This window comes from Sparus aurata, chromosome 24 (assembly GCF_900880675.1).
Source record: "Sparus aurata chromosome 24, fSpaAur1.1, whole genome shotgun sequence".
Lineage (NCBI taxonomy): Eukaryota > Metazoa > Chordata > Actinopteri > Spariformes > Sparidae > Sparus > Sparus aurata.
Genome location: NC_044210.1, coordinates 838,887 through 860,140, shown reverse-complemented (window position 1 = coordinate 860,140; position 21,254 = coordinate 838,887). Strand labels below are relative to the sequence as shown.

General features: G+C 41.6%; 1 protein-coding gene across 6 annotated transcripts in view; it reads left to right on the top strand.

Moving 5' to 3' along the window:
* The first annotated feature begins 15,537 nt into the window (after window positions 1-15,537).
* Window positions 15,538-21,254, top strand: part of abcc1 (ATP binding cassette subfamily C member 1 (ABCC1 blood group)) — a 76,899-nt gene continuing 71,182 nt past the window's right edge. For 4 of the 6 annotated variants that reach the window (XM_030409562.1, XM_030409559.1, XM_030409560.1 and 1 more), the window contains exons 1-4: window positions 15,539-15,698; window positions 19,331-19,507; window positions 19,948-20,076; window positions 20,564-20,701. In XM_030409562.1, the coding sequence (XP_030265422.1) occupies window positions 15,660-15,698; window positions 19,331-19,507; window positions 19,948-20,076; window positions 20,564-20,701 (483 nt within the window). In that variant the 5' untranslated portion in view covers window positions 15,539-15,659. Of the gene's footprint in view, window positions 15,699-16,028; window positions 16,128-19,330; window positions 19,508-19,947; window positions 20,077-20,563; window positions 20,702-21,254 lie in introns of those variants that run through there. The other 2 variants (XM_030409563.1, XM_030409561.1) reach the window with 2 other exon arrangements.

Here is a 21,254-nt window from a genome sequence, read left to right as displayed (position 1 = left end):
TGCTTTTTGGTAATTTTGCTAACAAGGGGTAGCATCCCCCCTCAAATCGCCTACTGTATGTGTATGTATATATATGTATGTATGTATGTATATATATGTATATATGTATATATATGTATATATGTATATATATGTATACTATAATGTAGATGGTGTATATCTATATATATATATAATATATCATGTTCTAGATGTCTATATTCTATATATTATATATTACTATGTTTTCTTCTTGTATATCTATCTCTATAGTCGTATGTATGGAATATATCTGTTTGTTCTAGTATGTCTTTCTTCTATATGTCTTAATAGAGGTTCTCTCTCTCTGTATCTCTTGTCGATCTATGTCATCTCTTATGTCTATATGAGTAGAGAGGATAGAGATAGTTCTCTCTATCTTTCCCTCATAGTTTCTATTATTTGTATATCTATCTCTTGTTCTCTGATATATATATGTATAGTAGTATGTATGTATATATGTATATATATGTATGTATATATATGTATATATATGTATGTATATATATGTATATATATGTATGTATATATATGTATATATATGTATGTATATATATGTATATATATATGTATATATATGTATATATATCCCTGCCCACTTTATCCAATCACGTCAGAGAACTCCATAAAGAGGCGGCCCTGTCTGTTCAATGAACACACACTCACTGAACAGGGAAAGCTTCCAATACCAGCGCTTCCAGTGACGGCTTATACTATCCAACAGCCAAGCAATTAAAAAACACACAGAGAGCTGCCTCTGAAAAAAGAAGGGAGTATTGCAAGTGTGGTGACATAGAGAGGAGGGAGGGGATTGCTAGTTAGCTAGACAGGAAATTACCTGGAATGAAAACAACACTTAAAGCAGCTTTAAAATTGGAGTAGCTAAATGTGCCACGAGGTAGCAGGTAGCAATTCCAACTTCAAGCGGTGTTCCATTGTACTTTTCTATTAAATGTTCAAGTTTTGAGTTGTGACATAGCCTAAGTTGTGTCATATGGGCTATATGTTATTTACAGCTCACAGCCATGCCTTTTGCCATCACAATATGACTGCATCTTCATGATCCATTAACCTTTTAAACCTGTGGGCTTATACGATGGCAGTGCTACAACAGAAAGTATATCTGTTATCAACTCCAGCTGTGTGGCAGTTAGTTGACTATACAAAAGGATTATGGTATAGGATGTAAATCAAGTCTGACTTCAGGATTGCAGATCATGAATTTTCATGTTCCCTTTGTTTACCATTACCAGTGAGCAAGTGACAAAGTTAAATCCCACAGCAGTGGCGTGCACAGACTCTTTGAAGGGCAGGGGCGGAAAGAAAAAAAGGGGCACATACAGCGCGTTCTTGCCACTGAAGAGGGCACTAAGTTCTGTGTGTTGCCGAGGGCACTTTAGACATGTTTTATGTTATACAAATGGCACATTGTATAGCCTTAAAACAGACTAACTAGACAGACTACTCAAGTTAATTTGTAGTTAGGATCAGCATCCACAGGAACTGTGTAGATTCAACATTGGACTGTGAAGAACACACAGAGACATGGATGTATGAAGGAAATAAAACCCTAGGGGGGTCTGGGGGTCCTCCCCCAGAACATTTTCAATTAAGTAGATGCCATTTCCTGTATTCTAGTGCATTTTAACACCATATTTGGAACCAGATAATCCAAACTGGTTCTGTGAGATATAGTTCTGGCTCAATATAGATCAAAAAGGGGCCCAACATAAAAGTCATTGCAACAGTAATGTTTCATAGTATTTCTTGGTCTTAATAGTCTTCTGGAGTTTAGTGTGTTTTCTTCACCCAATAGGGCTCTGTGATAAAAACACAGGGAACAATACACATTTAAAATATTTATTTGACACCTCAAAAGAAACAAACTATGATGAAGCATGGACATACAGTGGCTTGCAAAAGTATTCACCCCCTTGAACTTTTCCACATTTTGTCATGTAACAAACACAAATGTAAATGTATTTTAATGGGGTTTTATGTGATAGACCAACACAAAGTGGTGCATATTTGTGAAGTGGAAGGAAAATGATACATGGTTTTTAAACATTTTAATAAAAACATTTAAAATAAAAAACGGAAAAGTGTGGTGTGCAAAAGTATTCACCCCCCTGAGTCAATACTTTGTAGAACCACCTTTCCCTGCAATGACAGCTGCAAGTCTTTTGGGGTAAGTCTCTACCAGCGATACACATATAGAGACTGAAATATTTGCCCATTCCTTCTTGCAAAATAGCTCAAGCTTAATCTGATTGGAAGGAGAGTGTCTGTGAACAGCAATTTTCAAGTCTTGCCAAAGATTCTCACTTGGATTTAGGTCTGGACTTTGACTCGGCCGTTCTAACATATGAATATTCTTTGATCTAAACCATTCCATTGTAGCTCTGGCTGTATGTTTAGGCCTGTTGTCCTGCTGGAAGGTGAACCTCAGCCCCAGTCTCAAGTCTTTTGCAGACTCTAACAGGTTTTCTTCCAAGATTGTCCTGTATTTGGCTCCATCCATCTTCCCATCCCATGGATTGAGCAGTGCTCTGTGAGATGTTCAAAGCTTGGGATATTTTTTCATATCCTAACCCTGATTAGGGGTTGTCAGGCCGCTTTACGCCTTTACTAGTTTTAATTATGGCTTTCCAAAAAACTGCCTTCTACGTTTTGACCAGCAGGGGGAGTCAAGAGCCATGGGCCATGATTGCAAGGTTGCTGGAAATATTTCCTAATAATTACGGCCTTTAAAGTTGTATTTACTGACTGGCATCTGTTCCATAGCCCCCAAGCAGCCTTGAGCAAGGTTGGGATCAAGGCTGCCAGGAACCCAGCCTGGTCTCCTGGGGCTTGCTGGAGGCTTCTTGGGGGGCCATTGGTGGGGAGCCAGAGACCATGAATACAAGTTTTGAAGCCGGTATTATAAGAAGACAACCAGAGGGAGGAGGGAATCTGGGGGAGGTCTGTGGCCCACTTAGAGTGCTCTCATCCTGGGTAAAGATCCAGGGATGGAGAGGGGGGAATCTGCAGGTCTCAAAAGCCACTCTCACTCAAAGTCAGTGGACTCAGAATGGAGTACCACTGGCACGAAACTTTAAATGGAGTACCAGGGGCACGAAACTCTGGGGGGAGCGGATATTGGTGTGTAGCCAGGGGAGGGGTGCTTAAGAGTGGGTGCACAGGTCAAGCTGGTGGGCAAGGTCCCTGGAGGGGGCTGGTTGGGATCAAGGCTGCCAGGAACCAAGCCTGGTCTCATGGGGCTTACTGGAGGCTTCTTGGGGGCCATTGGTGGGGAGCCAGAGAAAAGTCCCTAATGTCAACCAGTGCGATGGACCCCAAAGTGCCGCACTTCGCAAACTGAATGGGGAGGCATAGACACAGTTTTTTTTTTACGGCTTCGCTAGTTTAGGATTACAGCTTTAAGTCCTGAAACCCCTTACCATGCTTTAAACTTCTCCACAACTTTATTCCTGACCTGTCTGGTGTGTTCCTTGGGCTTCATGATGCTGTTTGTTCAACAATGTTCTCTAACAAACCTCTGAGGCCTTCACAGAACAGCTGTATTACATCTGAGTTTAGATTACACACAGGTGGACTCCATTTACTAATTAGGTGACTTCTGAAGGCAATTGGTTGCACTGGATTTTATTTAAGTCTATCAGAGTAAAGTGGGGTGAATACTTTTGCACATCACACTTTTCTATTTTTAAAAATGTTTGAAAACCTTGTATCATTTTCCTTCCACTTCACAATTATGCATCACTTTGTGTTGGTCTATCACATGAAATCCCATTAAAATACAATTACGTTTGTGGTTGTAACATGACAAAATGTGGAAAAGTTCAAGGGGGTGAATACTTTTGAAAGCCACCGTATATGTTTCCAACTGAGCTGTGCACTTAAAAAGGCATTTTAAAGAAAAGCATTTTTAAAAATTAAAATAGAATAAAAAATCCCAAATGCTTTGCCTGGCGGGGGGTCAACCTTAAACCTGGCGGAAACCCTGATATGCAATGCTAACCCACTTTTAATTTTACTGGCTAGCTTTAAAAAGCTATTCCCGCAAGAATAGCTTTGCGCCTAGGTTTAAACATGTGATAGGCATCTCTACCTAATAATAGCACTTCCAGGCTACATACACTAGTATTTAGTAAGGCCGTCACCGAAATTAAGTCCAAATCTCAAACCTCGAATTAAAAAATGGGATCGTCGATGCTGCCACACCCCCATGTCACGTCCGGTTGGCTCGCCAAGCGGAAAAAACCACACACGGTAAGTGTTGAAGTGCTGCGAGTCAACCTCCTCTAACTTAGCTACTAGCTAAGCCAGCAGCTATTAGCTACAGCCAGCCAAACGATAGCATGGTGTCACACCATTCCTGTTCGGCTCCCGGACCCTGGTTGGGAAGCACAGGGGAGATGATTTCCTGTAGGGCCGAAGTTTGTGTTTACTGTCGGTGAACCCCCTTTCACGTGTTAAGCTGGTCGGGAAATAATACCAGGGAGCTTTGCTGTATCTTGAGGAGCCGTCGCCTTTAGTCACAGCCAAACTGCAGACTGTATTGTACACTTTACTGCTGTTGCTACTACTGCTACTGCTTTCGCTTCTCCTTCCTCTCCCATTCATTCACTGTCCGCACGTAAGCACACTCCCTCACTCTCGCTCGCCCACTCACCCCTTACGCACCTTACGCACTCCCCTGACGCACCGCCCTATTCCCGAAAGGGGCTCCGCCACTCTTACAACAATGGAGACCCATCGACAGAACATGAACACCCTCCTCTTTCACTGAAGTCGCAGGTGTGGACAGCAGGGGTTGTAGCTGATTCTGTGGTCTGTCCAGGGACCATGGTCTCTGGCACAGACCAGTGGTCACAACCACTAGGGGCGCTAAAGCTCCTCAGTGATCTGCCCTGTGGTTTCTGTGGTCTGTGAAGGGCTTTTATTATTTTCTCTTCTTTCCGGTCGTTTTGGCAGCACTGTTAGCTGGATAAATGTCAGAGATCATAATATTTTGTCTGTAAAATACACCATATCAGAATTATCATGATTAATATTGTTATTATCATTGATTATGAAGATCTGTGTGGTCAGGACCAGCAAGTCTCTGGCACGGACCAGTGGTCACTACCACTAGGGGCGCTAAAAACACTGGTCGCGACCAGTGGCACAGTGGTCATGACCAGCTTCTCTGTGATCTATTCCGTTGTTTGGACCAGTTGATGGATCTGTGGAGTGTTTGTTTGTTTGTATTTATTTTTAATACAACTTTTCCCTTTTCTCACTGTGTTAGCAGAATAGCCTAAATGTGAGAAGCCGTTTGTCTATCCAATGTTATTGATCACTATTAATAGAAATCACAATAACAATGATTAAATTGTTATTATTAGTTGTAGTTGTATGAGTAGTACTTTCATTGTAGCTTATTCCGTGGTCTGTCCAGGGACCATGGTCTCTTGCACGGACCAGTGGTCACTACCACTAGGGGTGCTAGAGACACTGGTCTCTCCTGTGGTCCTCGTCCTCTGCCTGTTGTCTTACTGAGTGGTCTTTGGAGTAGTTATTGTACATTTAATACACCTTCTCCCTTTTCTCATTGTGTTGGCAACACTGTGCTGAATAAATGTAAAAATAAATAAATACAAATAATTATCTTTTGTCTGTTAAATATTATTGATCTTCACAATTAATGGAAATCATCATAGAATAGAACAGAAATAGCTTTATTTTCCCTGAGGGAAAATTTGCCTTGTGCACAGTGCTACAATTTGTTGCTTCACAGAAACAAGCATACCTCAACAACAGACAGACATAAAAACATTATAAAATCAACATTAAAACATCTCAAAACATGGAAGACATTATACATTTTAACACTGACAATGTGGCAGCTTAATTTTAGTTCTGTTGTTCAACAGCTTGATAGAAGTCGGGACGAACGATAACTTCAGTCTGTTTGAGAGAGACAGCAAGCTCAATTTGCGGCAGCGGCACCCAGCTTCGGCATCTCTGGTGGCACCCCCAGATGCCGCAGCTAGGTGCCGCTAGCAGTCGCGGCAGGTGCCGCTGCATGCCAGGAGGTGCCACTGGATGCCGGGAGGTGCCACTGGATGCCAGGAGGTGCCGCTGCATGCCAGGAGGTGCCACTGGATGCCGGGAGGTGCCGCTGGATGCCGGGAGGTGCCGCTGCATGCCAGGAGGTGCCACTGGATGCCGGGAGGTGCCGCTGGATGCCGGGAGGTGCCACTGGATGCCAGGGGTGCCGCTGGATGCCAGGAGCTGCCACTGGATGCCGGGAGGTGCCGCTGCATGCCAGGAGGTGCCGCTGCATGCCAGGAGGTGCCACTGGATGCCGCGAGGTGCCAGTGCTTGTGCCACTGCATGCCGGGAGGTGAAAGTGCTTGTGCCACTGCGTGCCGAGAGGTACCACTGCTTGTGCCGCTACCTATGACATCTGCCGTGGCATCCAGGAGTGCCAGCAGAGATGTCGCGGCACATGTCGCGGCAAATGCCGCTGTTTGGGCGAGATGTCGCGGCAGAAGCTGCTGTTTGGTGGGGGTGCCACTGCTTGTGCCGTTACTCGTGACATCTGCCGTGGCATCTAGGAGTGCCAGGAGGGATGTCGCGGCAGATGCAGCTGTTGGGGGGAGATGTCACTGCTTATGTCGCTGTATAGGCGAGACAAGAGGGTCTGGCTGCCTCCAGCGTGAGGCTGCTTCCCGTACAGACTCCGCTCTTGGACCGCATCCAGCATAGACAAATACATAGACGCCTCATTCAGTGTTGGACCGTACGTCGACATCGCCGCCATATTGGATGTGGCAGCTCCGCCCCGTGAACTAACACAAGTCAATGGAGTGAACTTTATAAAGCGCCTTCTACACAGTGCTATAAGTTAATGCCTCATTTACACATTCACACACGTACGGGTATATTCAGGAAACAGAGAGGCACCAAAAACAACGTCTGTAACGTCTGTAACGTCTGATGATTATAAACGTTAACTACTCCTCATATGTTCAGTATACAGGTCAGCACCAAACCATTATATAATGTTTTCATGAGCTGCTGATGTATGTAACGCTGTTACTGTGATGATACATGACAGTTAAATATTTAATCTGTGTCCATAATAACCAGATCCTGACATGTAAATGTGATGTCTGTCTCCCATACTGTCAACTTGTTTCATTAAATTTAAGTTTAAATATGGACAACTGACGTCATAATATATCAATCAGAATCAGACATATTTTATTGATGCACAACGGTTAATTGCAGCGTAGATGCTCCCATTCAAAGTCAAGAAAGAGCCAAAATATGTTTTGACCGGCCACTGAAGTGTTCACAATCACGACAAGATTTCCTGTAGGAAACACTGATCAGCATAGGGATAGCTGTTAATTGCCCACTGATTGTTTTTTTTAGTAGGGAACTATCTAAACTACTACTTCTTCCTCTTCCTCTACTGCTCATAGGTGTGATTGGCAAAGGACAAAAGAGCAGGAAAATATACGGTTCCACTATGTCTCTCTTTACATTTAGTTTGTCCCGATGTTGGCTGCAGCTAAGAAAGAATTAGTTGGCCCCACACGTCCAAAATTCTTAGAACACAGTGTCCTCCTGCTGCTGACACTGGGTGAACATAAAGTCGCGGCTGGACCCGAGTGAATATACGCCGAATATCCAACCTGAAACTAACTTCACCCCGGTTCGATGGGAAGCCTGTTGCAGCCTTTGAATAGGATGGCGAGGATTTCAGTCACTCAACTTAATGGGTGATTTGTAGAAATTATATAAATAGCGACAATAATAATCGATTTAAGACAACTTAGGGTGTAGTGCTTTCACTGTGTGCAACTTAAATTCGCCATTCGCCCATGATATTAAACGAAAAAAAAAAAAAAGTATTTTTTTTAATGTTTCAGCGCTGAATATCCCGCAGCAGAATGCATGTAGGGGAAACACTGACACATCAGAGAACCTGCCACAACGATTGCAGGCTCTTTGGTGGAGCTCTGCTTTGAATGAAGTTCCATTGTGACAAATAAATTGACATCTTGCGGAGCGACATGAAGACATGAATCAGAGGCATAAAAACGTTGACAGTCAGCGGTGGCCGGTCATGATGTTTACCAATACCCGACCCGTGCCTTGCGCAACTTGATCAATATTGACGGTGGACAGCGAGGGGCAAATCTGAAACGCAATCAGTAGATCTGCTGTAGCTGGAAACTGTCTGTTTTACTTTTTGGCATTTATGTTGAAAGTTATATAGCAAAGTCGGCAAATATAAGCAGCTGCCAGGTCACAGTAACAGCGTTACATACATTAGCAGCTGTAAACACTCATGAAAACATTATAAAATGGTTTGGTGCTGACCTGTATACTGAACATATGAATAGTAGTTAACGTTTATAATCATATTATATTCTGTTCTGTTTTTAGGGTGACTTTAACATCTGTCTAGGGACTACAGATGAAAAATAGCCTCTTGGCTAATTCTGGCGCATTTACAGTAATGTTATTAATGTGCACTGTCCCTGTTTTCAAATAAACTAAACTTTAAATCAGACGTTACAGACGTTGTTTTTGGTTCCTCTGTTTCCTGAATATACCCGTACGTGTGTGAATGTGTAAATGAGGCATTAACTTATAGCACTGTGTAGAAGGCGCTTTATAAAGTTCACTCCATTGACTTGTGTTAGTTCACAGGGCGGAGCTGCCACATCCAATATGGCGGCGACGTCGACGTACGGTCCAACACTGATGAGGCGTCTATGTATTTGTCTATGCTGGATGCGGTCCAAGAGCGGAGTCTGTACGGGAAGCAGCCTCACGCTGGAGGCAGCCAGACCCTCTTGTCTCGCCTATACAGCGGCATAAGCAGTGACATCTCCCCCCAACAGCTGCATCTGCCGCGACATCCCTCCTGGCACTCCTAGATGCCACGGCAGATGTCACGAGTAGCGGCACAAGCAGTGGCACCCCCACCAAACAGCAGCTTCTGCCGCGACATCTCGCCCAAACAGCGGCATTTGCCGCGACATGTGCCGCGACATCTCTGCTGGCACTCCTGGATGCCACGGCAGATGTCACAGGTAGCGGCACAAGCAGTGGTACCTCTCGGCACGCAGTGGCAAAAGCACTGGCACCTCCCGGCATGCAGTGGCACAAGCACTGGCACCTCCCGGCATCCAGTGGCACCTCCTGGCATGCAGCGGCACCTCCTGGCATCCAGTGGCACCTCCCGGCATCCAGTGGCACCTCCTGGCATGCAGCGGCACCTGCCGCGACTGCTAGCGGCACCTAGCTGCGGCATCTGGGAGGGCCACCAGAGATGCCGCAGTGGGTGCCGCTGCCGCAAATTGAGCCAGCCCCTGCTGGAGATTGATTTGCACTTTGGCACTCGGAGTCTTCTTTATGATAGGAGAGAAACAATAATTAAATTATTATTATTAGTTGTAGTTGTATGAGTAGAACTATCGATTATGCAGGTCCATGTCTTCCTGACTGGTTTAAACTTTACCAATGTGTTGCATTTTAAAAGCTGGTCACATTCCCCTTTGTATCAAATCTTGGTCTAGAAACTAATATCAAATAAATGTAGCTGATCACTCGATGATTGTTCCAAGGATTTTCTCTGCATAAAATCTGGAAAAAACCCTCTAATCTCACCAGGATGTCAATTGTAGCCTGCATAAAAGAAAACATTTTAGTAGGAAAAAAAATAACGTAAGCAAAGATTAAGACGGATTGTCGGAATGTGCCTCGGAATCCTAGCGAAAAGTGTAGTGACCAGAGGAGTACCGTTTGCAGACGCTGATGGCGCAAAGACTCATGGGAGCGAATTCTCAAGTGTTGATGAGAAATTGTGGATTTAGAATGAACATAGGTATATGATCAATACGATCACATCACTCCTGATTTGTCATGAACTGAATCACCAATCGTTTCCTTCATTTCATTGGTTTAAACGTAGAGGTGGGTGATACTGTTAATTATGGTATCAATCCAAGTAATTACAGGGCCAGTATTGCCGATACTGTTACAGATACTTTTTACTTGAAAATTCCTGATCATTGAATGATTTTGTACTTTTGCCTTTAATTAGTTGATCATGATTATGATAATAATAAAACACAGGACAAAGATTTTAGCCAATTTAGAAACTAATATTTAACATAATTAAAACTATAAATCTATCTGCATGTAGCCTAAATAGGAATACTAATGTTCCTTCCACAGATACACAAAAGGGTTATTATATTCTGCCATATTCATACTTAAAGTTTGAGGGAAGCTATATATATATATTAGCATAAGTATATGTTTTTGAGTCCCAGTAAAACAATTAAGATTAACATTGGATAGACAAACGATTATGGCTTCTCACATTTAGGCTATTCTGCTAACACAGTGAGAAAAGGGAAAAGTTGTATTAAAAATAAATACAAACAAACAAACACTCCACAGATCACTCAACTGGTCCAAACAACGGAATAGATCACAGAGAAGCTGGTCATGACCACTGTGCCACTGGTCGCGACCAGTGTTTTTAGCGCCCCTAGTGGTAGTGACCACTGGTCCCTGCCACAGACCAGCTGGTCCTGACCACACAGATCTTCATAATCAATGATAATAACAATATTAATTATAATAATTCTGATATAGTGTATTTTATAGACAAAAGATTATGATCTCTGACATTTATCCAGCTAACAGTGCTGCCAAAACGACCGAAAAGAAGAGAAAATACCAAAGCTGCTTCACAGACCACAGAAACCACAGGGCAGATCACTGAGGAGCTGGTCAGGACCAGTATCTTTAGCGCCCCTAGTGGTAGTGACCACTGGTCCGTACCAGAGACCAGCTGGTCCTGACCACACAGATCTTCATAATCAATGATAATAACAATATTAATCATAATAACTCTGATATGGTGTATTTTATAGACAAAGGATAATGATCTCTGACATTTATCCAGCTAACAGTGCTGCCAAAACGACCGGAAAGAAGAGAAAATAATAAAAGCCCTTCACAGACCACAAAAAACCACAGAGCCGATCACTGAGGAGCTGGTCAGGACCAGTATCTTTAGCGCCCCTAGTGGTAGTGACCACTGGTCCCTGCCACAGAGCAGCTGGTCCTGACCACACAGATCTTCATAATCAATGATAATAACAATATTAATCATGGTAATTCTGATATAGTGTATTTTATAGACAAAAGATTAAGATCTCTGACATTTATCCAGCTAACAGTGCTGCCAAATGACCGGAAAGAGGAGAAAATACCAAAGCTGCTTCACAGACCACAGAAACCACAGGGCAGATCACTGAGGCGCTGGTCAGGACCAGTATCTTTAGCGCCCCTAGTGGTAGTGACCACTGGTCCCTGCCACAGAGCAGCTGGTCCTGACCACTGAGGAGCTGGTCGCGACCAGTGTTTCTAGTGCCCCTAGTGGTTGTGACCACTGGTCCGTGCCAGAGACCATGGTCCCTGGACAGACCACAGAATCAGCTACAACCCCCTCTCGGTGTCGAAGTATTTTGGATTTCCAGTGAGTTATGTTGACAAAAAAGTCACAGTTTGCAAGCTCTGAAGAAATTAGATGGCAGGTTATTCTGTTTAAGTTTCTATTTGACTGAAGATATAAGTAATTGTTACATTATGTTGTTAATAAATGTTTTAAATTTGACAATGTAGTATGGTGCATTGCGAACAAAGGTCAGATTTTATATATTGCATAAAAGTCTAGTCTAAAAATGGCATAGCAGCCTGTGCTTTAAAAAAATAAATGTAAAAATCGAGAATCGAATCGAACCGTGACCATAGAATCGAAAATTGAATCGAATCGAGGATTTGGAGAATTGTGACACCCCTAGTATTTAGTAATGCAAAATTGTTAACTTAATAGACAGCTTGCTATATTAGCTAACTACCTCACACAGCAATAGGATGCCGGGTTGCACCTCAGTCAGCATAAAGTCCCCACTGACATGTGACCATTTGAGAGAGAGTGTGTCTAAAATTGAATACTTAAATGGATGGAATGGACTTATTTTAACAACGGGAATGTGTTCTTAAAACTTAAGTTACCATCTATCTAGCTGCTATCAATTTATTCCATCATTTACTTAATACAATGAATCTAACTGACCTAGCCTAAATTGTAAATTGAAAATTAAATCTAGAAAGTTTATTAGCCCATCGGCCGTTTGCAAAAAAGAAATTAATTAATTAATTTAAAAAAAACAGAAAATATGGGCTAATGGCCATACAAAGTGTATTCAACATAAACAGGGTTTAACTTGTTGAGACCATAAAATGACTCTGGGAAAGCTTGCATGCCTCAATTGGAATCAGTATTCTCCATCCAATGGCAGCAGTTTAGTGTGTTTTTCCACCCAAGAGAGCACTTGTGTTTTACCAACCATGAGGGCACTTAAGCACGTGTTTATACCACCCAAGACTAGAGGGCAGGTTATCATGTTTTCGCCAACCGGGAGTGCGCTTAAACTTGTTTTAACCACCCAAGAGAGCAATTAAGTGTTTTATTTTCACTTAAGAGGGCAATTTAGTGTGTTTTGCCAATGAGGAGTGCACTTAAAGACGCCTTTTTGCCACTCAAGTGGACAGTTTATCATGTTTTAACCAGCCAAGAGGGCAGTTTAGTGTTTGTTCCACCCAAGAGGGCAGTTTAGTGTGTTTTGCCAACCAGGAGGGCACTTTAGCACGTGTTTTTGCCTCCCAAGAGGGCACTTTAGCATACGTTTTTGTCACCCAAGAGGGCACATTAGCATACGTTTTTGCCACCCAAGAGGGCACTTTAGCACACGTTTTTGCCTCCCAAGAGGGCACTTTAGCACACATTTTTGCCTGCCAAGAGGGCAAATTAGCACGCGTTTTTGCCACCCAAGAGGGCAGTTTAGCACACGTTTTGGCTCCCAAGAGGGCACTTTAGCGCGCGTTTTTCAACAACTAGGCCACAAGGGGGGGCGACCCCCCCGTGCACATCACTGCCCCACAGTGTGGTGAATAAGGTACAGTGTGGCACACAGATAGTTGAATGATTAATGTGAAACTCTCACCAAAATGCAACGTAGACTTTTTTTGTGAATGTACACTCCTGATCAAAATTTTAAGACCAGTTGAAAAATTGCAAGAATTTACATTTTGCACTGCTGGATCTTAAAAAGGTTGTAAGTAGAGTTTCAAAATGCAAAAAGAAGAAATGGGAGTGACACAAAAAATGTTTTGAGTAAGCAATTTATTGAAAACAACAATTAAACTAAAATAGGCCTTTCATCAGCTAATCAAAAGTTTAAGACCACAGCCTTTAAAAGCCAAAATCTGCAAAAATGTGGATTCAATGTCATTTTCTGTCAGGCATTCACACTGTCATGACCTCCTGATGGCAAAAGCCAAAAAGCTTCCTCTCGTTGAACGTGGTCGGATTGTTGAGCTGCACAAGCAAGGCCTCTTGCAATGCACCATCGCTGCTAAGGTTGGACGCAGTAAGACAGTCAATTTCTTAAAAGATCCTGAGGGTTATGGAACCAAAAAGTCAAGTGGTAGACCCCAAAAAATGTCCCCGGCGCTGAGCCGGAGGATCCGATTGGCTGTCCTTCAAGACACGGGACGATCCTTGTCCCAAATTAAGGCCGTTACTGGTGCCGACTGCAGCCCAGACGGCATCTGCGTGAGAAGGGCTTTAAGAACAAAAAACGTCTTCAAAGGCCTCATCTCCTTCAACGCCACAAAATTGCCTGTTTGGACTTTGCAAGAGAGCACCACAAATCAGGTTGTGCAGGGGCGTTCAATAAATTGCTTACTCAAAATTTTTTTTGTGTCACTCCCATTTCTTCTTTTTGCATTTTGAAACTCTACTTAGAACCTTTTTAAGATCCAACAGTGCAAAACGTAAATTCTTGCAATTTTTCAACTGGTCTTAAATTTTTTTATCAGGAGTGTATATGAGTCAAACCTTTGTGTAAAAGCATAAATATGACGAAAGAGGCACTTTTAAGATTTACCGTATTTTCGTTTTCGGGTCAAGCTCATTTTCTCAGTGCAAGGGGCAGTTTTATGATAGCATCAAAATTGCTATTTTTAAAACACTAAGAAGGCTCGACACAACATGAAACTTTGCTCGTAGTATCACCAGGGCCTCTAAACATGAACACGAGCATTGAAAACATTGTTTGTGTACACAGAGTTTGCTAAAAAGAAAGTTTCTGAACAACTCACGTTAGCAGTAGCTTGTTCCGCTCCCAGCCATCATTGCAGCCGAGAAGTATCGATCTATCGACGTAACCTGGAGGAGAGTTAAAGTGGACCGCTACTGTCTTCCGGCAACAACTATCCACGCGATATCTCACATGACTTTTCTGGCTTTTCATTTTAGTATTGTTTCATATATGAGGCTCCTTTTTTAACTTCAAGGTCAATTTTGTTTTTCGCTAACGACAAAACAACAAATTATCCTTGCATTTATATGGAACTAAGCTTTAGGAGCGGTCTTAAAAGTGCCTCTTTCGTAGCTTTTACATGAAGGTTTGGCGAGAGTTTCACTTAAAGAGCACATGCTACATACGCAGTGGATACTGGTTCGAATCCTGGCCGTCACACCCCCTTTTCTCTCGCTCTCCCTTTTTTCTGTCTATCTACTGTCAAAATAAAGGTGTATAGCTCAATACTTCTCAGATTATATTGCCAAAAACTCGTCCTAGACCCCTCCCTTCTCCTGTTTAGAAGCATTGATCTCTAAACTCTTAATAATTCTGTAATTATGTGTTGAATTTTAACTGTGCCTTCACTACTGTTATTATTCTGTTATTGTTACTGCCGTTGGCAATATTACAATATGATGGCAGTACAGTATATAAAGTATATTGTTGCCATTTTTATTATTAGAATTGCTGCTATAATAACAGTAATGATATATTTTTTATTGCTGTTATTATTTTAAAATTGTTGCTTTGACTGTATTGTCTCTTTAATTTAGTGATACTCTCTTGTTTTGGCTCCTTTTTTCCTGTTGTTTTTCTCTGTGTGCTGTAAAACTTGATTAGACTTTAGACTTTTATACATCCCGCATCGGGGAAATTCACTTGTGACAGTAGCATGTAGGCAGACATACAGACTTAAAATAAGTCCAAGATTTAAAAATACTAAAATAGATTTAGATAAGAGAGAAACGATACAATATAGAAAGGACTATATGCTATATGTGCAACATATACATGAGGCAAAAATGTGCATTATACATTAAAATAAAGTGTCAGAGTGTTGCCTTGTTGGATGCATAAATAAATACAGTGTTTAAATACAGTGTCTGAAATAAACAGAGTCATTGTAAGAGCATTAAATTGGTCATCAGTCAAGTGCTACTTGAAATAAATTGAGAAAGATCTATCTGAAAGCGGACATTTAACCTAGTGCAGAGGGTGGCAGTAAAGCAGCACTGGAGATGTAAGCTGTCGTTAAAGAAGAAGCAGAAGAAGAAGAAGAAGAAGAAGAAGAAGAAGAAGAAGAAGCCGAATGAGGAGGAGACTTCCGTTTGCGTTTACAGTGGGCAAACCACAGCTGAGCTCCAAAACACAGCCGGGACGTAAACCTCCATTGCGTTGCGGCGAATGGGGTTTCATAAGTTCTGCAGTTCCGACCCATTCTGGGTGAGTTTTTTTTCACTTTATCCTAAAGGTCTGCCCAGTTGTTATCAGCTGCTGCTGTGTCGTCAGATAAAGATGTATTAGTGTCTAACCATTAATAGCTTGTTAACAGATAGACACCAGTCGCCTTTTTATCTAATGTATTGGTCTTTTACGTTCTAATCATTGCAGTAAAAAAGATTAAACGGAACATTACTTGTGGTCTTACAACAATAACGTTACATATGAATATTCCGTCTTATATATTTTTTGACGATGACATTGGTCGCATGGCCACAAAAAAAATGACATAACAACCCGTGGTGGAGCCGAATCACTGAACGCTACCACGTGTCCCGGTTGGTCGGATTAAAAAACGACGCCAAATGAGTCTGTGGTTGTCGGAGCTACAAGAGATGTTGACACCAGGAAGAGAAGGCGTAGCTGTCCTCGGTAATGCCTTTGTTTTGATTTTCATTCGAAAACACAGCAGAGTGATCTGTGGAGTCTGTCTGAGGAGACATATACCGAGGCGCTGTGTGGACGGTGTTCGTTGGAAACAGGGAAGAAAAAGTTGCTCTTTCTATGGATTTGTGTCTTTGGTAGGGATCAACCGATATGGGTTTTTTAGGGCCAATGCCGATACCGATTTTTTTTTTCATCAGCCTTAGCCGATGACCGATACGTTAAACTTTAGCCGATATTTGGAGCCGATACTACTTTTGCTCCCTCAATTTACATCGTGAAAATTACACAATGATGATAACAAATGTTACGAGTCTCAATTTTTAAAAAAGGAACATTTATTGAAATTAAAAAAGGTGAGGTAGAACAAGTAAACAATATTTAACAAATATTAAAAACAGGTGAGGTAGAACAGTGCTCTGTGAAATGCTGCCACATTGGATTGGTTTTCTGCTCTGCCATTTCTTGCAGCGTCTCCAGCAACATGGAGCTGCCTGTGGACGCCTGTCTGTAAATAATGCCGGATCTGCGAATGCAGCAGCCCGCATCGGCTGATGCCGATACATATAAAAAATGCAAAAACCGATGTATCGGTCTATCACTAGTCTTTGGGGTACATTTTCTAAATGTACCTGTTTGCCATTGGAGCCTGGCTGAGTAAACATGCATCCATACAATTTCCAGTAAGTGGTAGTGACTGAGGAATGAGTTAGGAATTGAAAGGTTAGTTAATGAAATGTTAATAAGTAATTCCTCTATAACTGTAATTCGAAGACTATTTAGGAGTACATCATTCATGAGATAATGAGGAAGAAAATACATTAATGAATCAAGAGATAATGATTAGTTCATAAATATACAAATCAAAGGAGTAATATTCTATTACTTAACTAAAACAGTTAGTATGTTGTATGTTGAAGTATGTTGTTTTTATTTCACATTTTTATGCTGCTCTGATGCGCCTCTGAAGGTAGTATCAGAGGCACAGCAGAGGCCAACCGGTGTCTGTGTAAACGGATAAGTCCGTGGCACAGAGCAGGGGCGTGCCGATCTGATTGGTGTTCACAGTCTGATAACTAAACAGATCCTTCAAATAAAGAGAAATGTCCCACAAAGCAACGTTACATTAGCAAACAACAATGACGTAGTGTCTTTGGCAACTTATATGAGGAGAAATTCTGCAGTTATACGTGGAAAAGGGTCTATCCTCCTGTCTGCCCTCCTGTCTGCCCTCCTCTCTGTCCTCCTCTCTGTTCTCAAGACTCTTTGTCACAAGAAACTTAAAAAAACAACGTCATTTTAACTTACCATTTGTTTGTCTCCTTCCACTATTGTGTTGTTGTAGTTACTGCTCCTTGTACCGGGTTTCCCCCTGAGGCAAACACACTTGTCCGTCAAGTTCTTGAACTTCTTTGTGCATTCTGAGATGTCCAGACTGGTGTTTGTGGAAATCTCTCTAATGAATTTGCTGCCATCTGGCAGTGTTTGTGCTGCAGCGACGAAGGGTTATACAAATGTATATGTACTTGTATGTATAATCGTATCTGCAATGTGTTTTTGGTCCTCATTTACAGCTCCACGCTCATCTGGCCGATTATGCTCATATTTTGGAAGCTTTTTAACAGAAAAAAATCACCTATGATTGGTTTTAAACTAAATTTGACAGGTTAACTGAATAATGCAGAACTTTGTTTTATTTAGATTTGAAACGTATAACCCAGTATTCACTTTATGTCAGACCCACACGTTACATGCTCAGTGTTTCATTGCTAATGTGAACTTTCATACATCTGTCACCTGAAAAATAAATAGTTATCCCCCTACTTTGTGGTCTTTCAGAATTTCTCCAACCGCTTTCAGCTTTATTGTTGTAGTTTTACAACCTGAACATGTCGGTGATCTGGTGTTCTCTGTCCCTACGGCAAAAATAGCTTATTGCTGTTTCAAAAGGTATCATGTGGCATCTTAACTTTACATTAGCTGGCAGGGCTCCACTCACTTTAACTCAGCATGTCAGCCCACCGCAGTAGGGATTATTATATCCGTTATAACAGGGCTACATGCTTGAATGTGTGTCTTAAATAAATGATATGCTTGAGTTGTGCAGTGGTCAAAGGAGCAACTGTAAGAAGAGAAAAAAAAGAAAAATCTTCCTCCCTGCAGTAGCCTATTATCGAGAAACAGCAGATGGCAAACCTTACTAATTCAGTGGCAAACAAGTTTGATTTCCCCTTAAATTACTCACAACAAAAGTCCTCTGTTATTTGGTTATTTTATAGCTTTTATTGTGAAGCAGGAAAATCAGGAAAGGTTTGGTTTTCACCAGCAGTAACACAAGACAGCTGAAAGCGGACATATTTGTTGGATTCTGATCTTAATTTTATCAGCCATTTTAACAAGGTTGCAAAGACATTTAAAAAAAATAATTTTAGGAATATTGCAAAAAATTTGATAATTTTTTTACCCAGAAAGACGCTGAGATTTAATTGTGTCTTCTTTTTATCCTGTTTTGTTAAGCAGTTTGAGCTGCGTGTTTGCTTGAAAGGGGCTTTATAAGTGAAGTTGTTATTATCACTATTGTTATTATTATGTCGAAACCGAAAAATACAGCTGATATCAGTACAAACTTATCTTATAACCACATGTCACAAGAGTAATGTAGCTCCTGAAGTGCTTTGATCTGTGTAGGTAAGGTGTGAGTGGCAGAGCAAGAGCTAGAGAGTGAGCAGTATGTGTGCAGAGCACAGCTACTGGAAGAGATTGCAGTTGGCTGTAAGTGTACAGTTTTGCAGCAACTTAAATGTGCATTGAAGGATACAGTTGTCAGTAAATAGAGGCTGCAGCTTCCCACCACCAAGCTCAAGTCTCTCATGAGCTGTTTCATTGCTGTTGGTAAAAGTGAAGGGGTTAAGCAAAAACAACTTTGTCCTAGAAGGAAAATACACATCTACCAGTGCCCTGTGAATGGTCTCAACACAGAGCAAGAAAAAGCCAAGAGACTATTGAAAACATATTTCTTTCAGTCTCAAAAGACAGGCTTGTTTGAGGAACAGAAGGGGGTCTTCATGGCGTGGCTGCGGTTGTGAGATGTCACCACAGCCCGCTTGGAGGCAGCACAGGCACTCTTTGGCCTCACTCCGGAGATGTTTTTAAAAAAATGTAAAGCTCCTTTTGTTCTTTTTTTCCTCCAGGATTGGAACCGTACATGGTACACCAATAACCCAGACTTCACCCAGTGCTTCCAGAACACTGTCCTGGTATGGCTGCCATGCCTTTACCTCTGGATGTGTGCCCCCATCTATCTCATCTACCTCCGCAGCCATGACCATGGCTACATATGTATGAGTCACCTCAACAAAGCCAAAACTGTGAGTGACCCTTGATTATGTGGAGTTATGTTTCTAATTGTCCAATTGTCATTATGTTAATTCGGCTCTCTCTACTGTTTTGTTCATGAAAAGTGACTCAAACTGTTTTGTTTGACTGTATATTTGCTGCCAGAGGGTGAGATTCCACTACTGCGTCCTTTTACTTCAAGAAATCTTCTGTAACAAGTCTATGTATTCAAACAAGGCTGAATGAATGCTCTAGTCTTGAGTAAATATAACTATGTAATGCATCACATAATCATATTCAACACATACAGTGGTAACGCCATTAAAATGTACACCATAACTATGTAATTTTATGTTTCTTAGTTTCTTATTTTGCATAGTGGAAAAAGAGCACACATAGTTAGCAAAGTTGCAGATTTATATAAAATATAATCTACAAGTCAGAAAGTTGTGAGCTGTTCTTCTCTCCACAGGCTGTGGGCCTTCTACTGTGGATTATCTGCTGGTCAGATGTTTTCTATTCTTTCTGGGAAAGAAGTCATGGCAGTAGTGTCCCCTCACCCGTCCACCTAGTTAGTCCAACGTTCCTTGGCCTTACCATGGTGAGAGTTTAACTTTTCACATTTACAGCATTTCTAAATAGATGACAACCCATCACCTAGTATAGCAAAGCTTTTAATTATTGTATTTTCCATAGTGTTTTGGATCTTAGACATTCTTAGTATAGTTTTAGTTTAGAGTAGTTGTTTTTTTCAGAAATGTATAAGTTAAATTTGCTTGCATCTTGACAGCAATGCAAAAAAGCTTTAGACCAAAGCTGTAACCATAAACCATAAAAAATTAACTGAATGCCACTCATCAAAAATTGGGCTGTTGTAAAGGTTACAGGTTTTATTCATTTTCTTTTTAATAGCTCCGCCCAGCTTTCAAGGCCTGATGGGATGTAATTTTTCCACTGCTGTCATGATCAGGTTACAAGCTTTAAAACAAGTACAGAGAACCAATAAAAACATATTGAGATTAGATGGTACTTTTTTGTGTGTTTCAAGTAATATTCAACTATGATTTATAAATGTGTGTCTGCTCCAGTTGCTGGCCACTTTGGTAATCCAGTATGAACGGATGAAAGGGGTTCAGTCGTCTGGAGTAATGCTAATCTTTTGGCTGCTGGCACTGCTGTGTGCCACAGTCACCTTCAGGTCCAAGATCCTCCAGGCCCTGGACCAGGTCAGTCTTGAACTAAGTTTGGATGAATACAGTTGTATTAAACCTCTGGATGTGTAACTTGTATGGATGGTACTAGGCCTGGATGATATGAGGAAAATCTGCGATGTGCGATAACACTGTTCAATATTGCGATGACGATATAACTTGCGATAAATAAACAAATATTGAAGTTTGCATATTATTAACTATAAAGTTAATGATGGCTAATGTTAGTTTTGAATTGTATGTGTAGGTTTTCATGGTTGTATTGCAGGTGGTACCTGTGTTTGTAACACGTCGTCTCTCCTGAATCCAAAATAAGTCCATATAGCAGTGTGACAGAGCAGCTCCGTCACTAATTGTGGGCAGCGCATATGCACTCACACAGCATATTTCTCTATGGTGTCGCTGGCTGCAAGCAGCACACACATCTACACCCGCCTGACACAGATCTCTGACCCAGATCTCTGACCCGTTCACGTCGGAGTTAAAAACATCCCGTAATTCATTCCCTTAACTGTTTAGTAGCGTGGTCATGGGTGCACACCTGTTCTTCCTACTATTTCCTGGATAG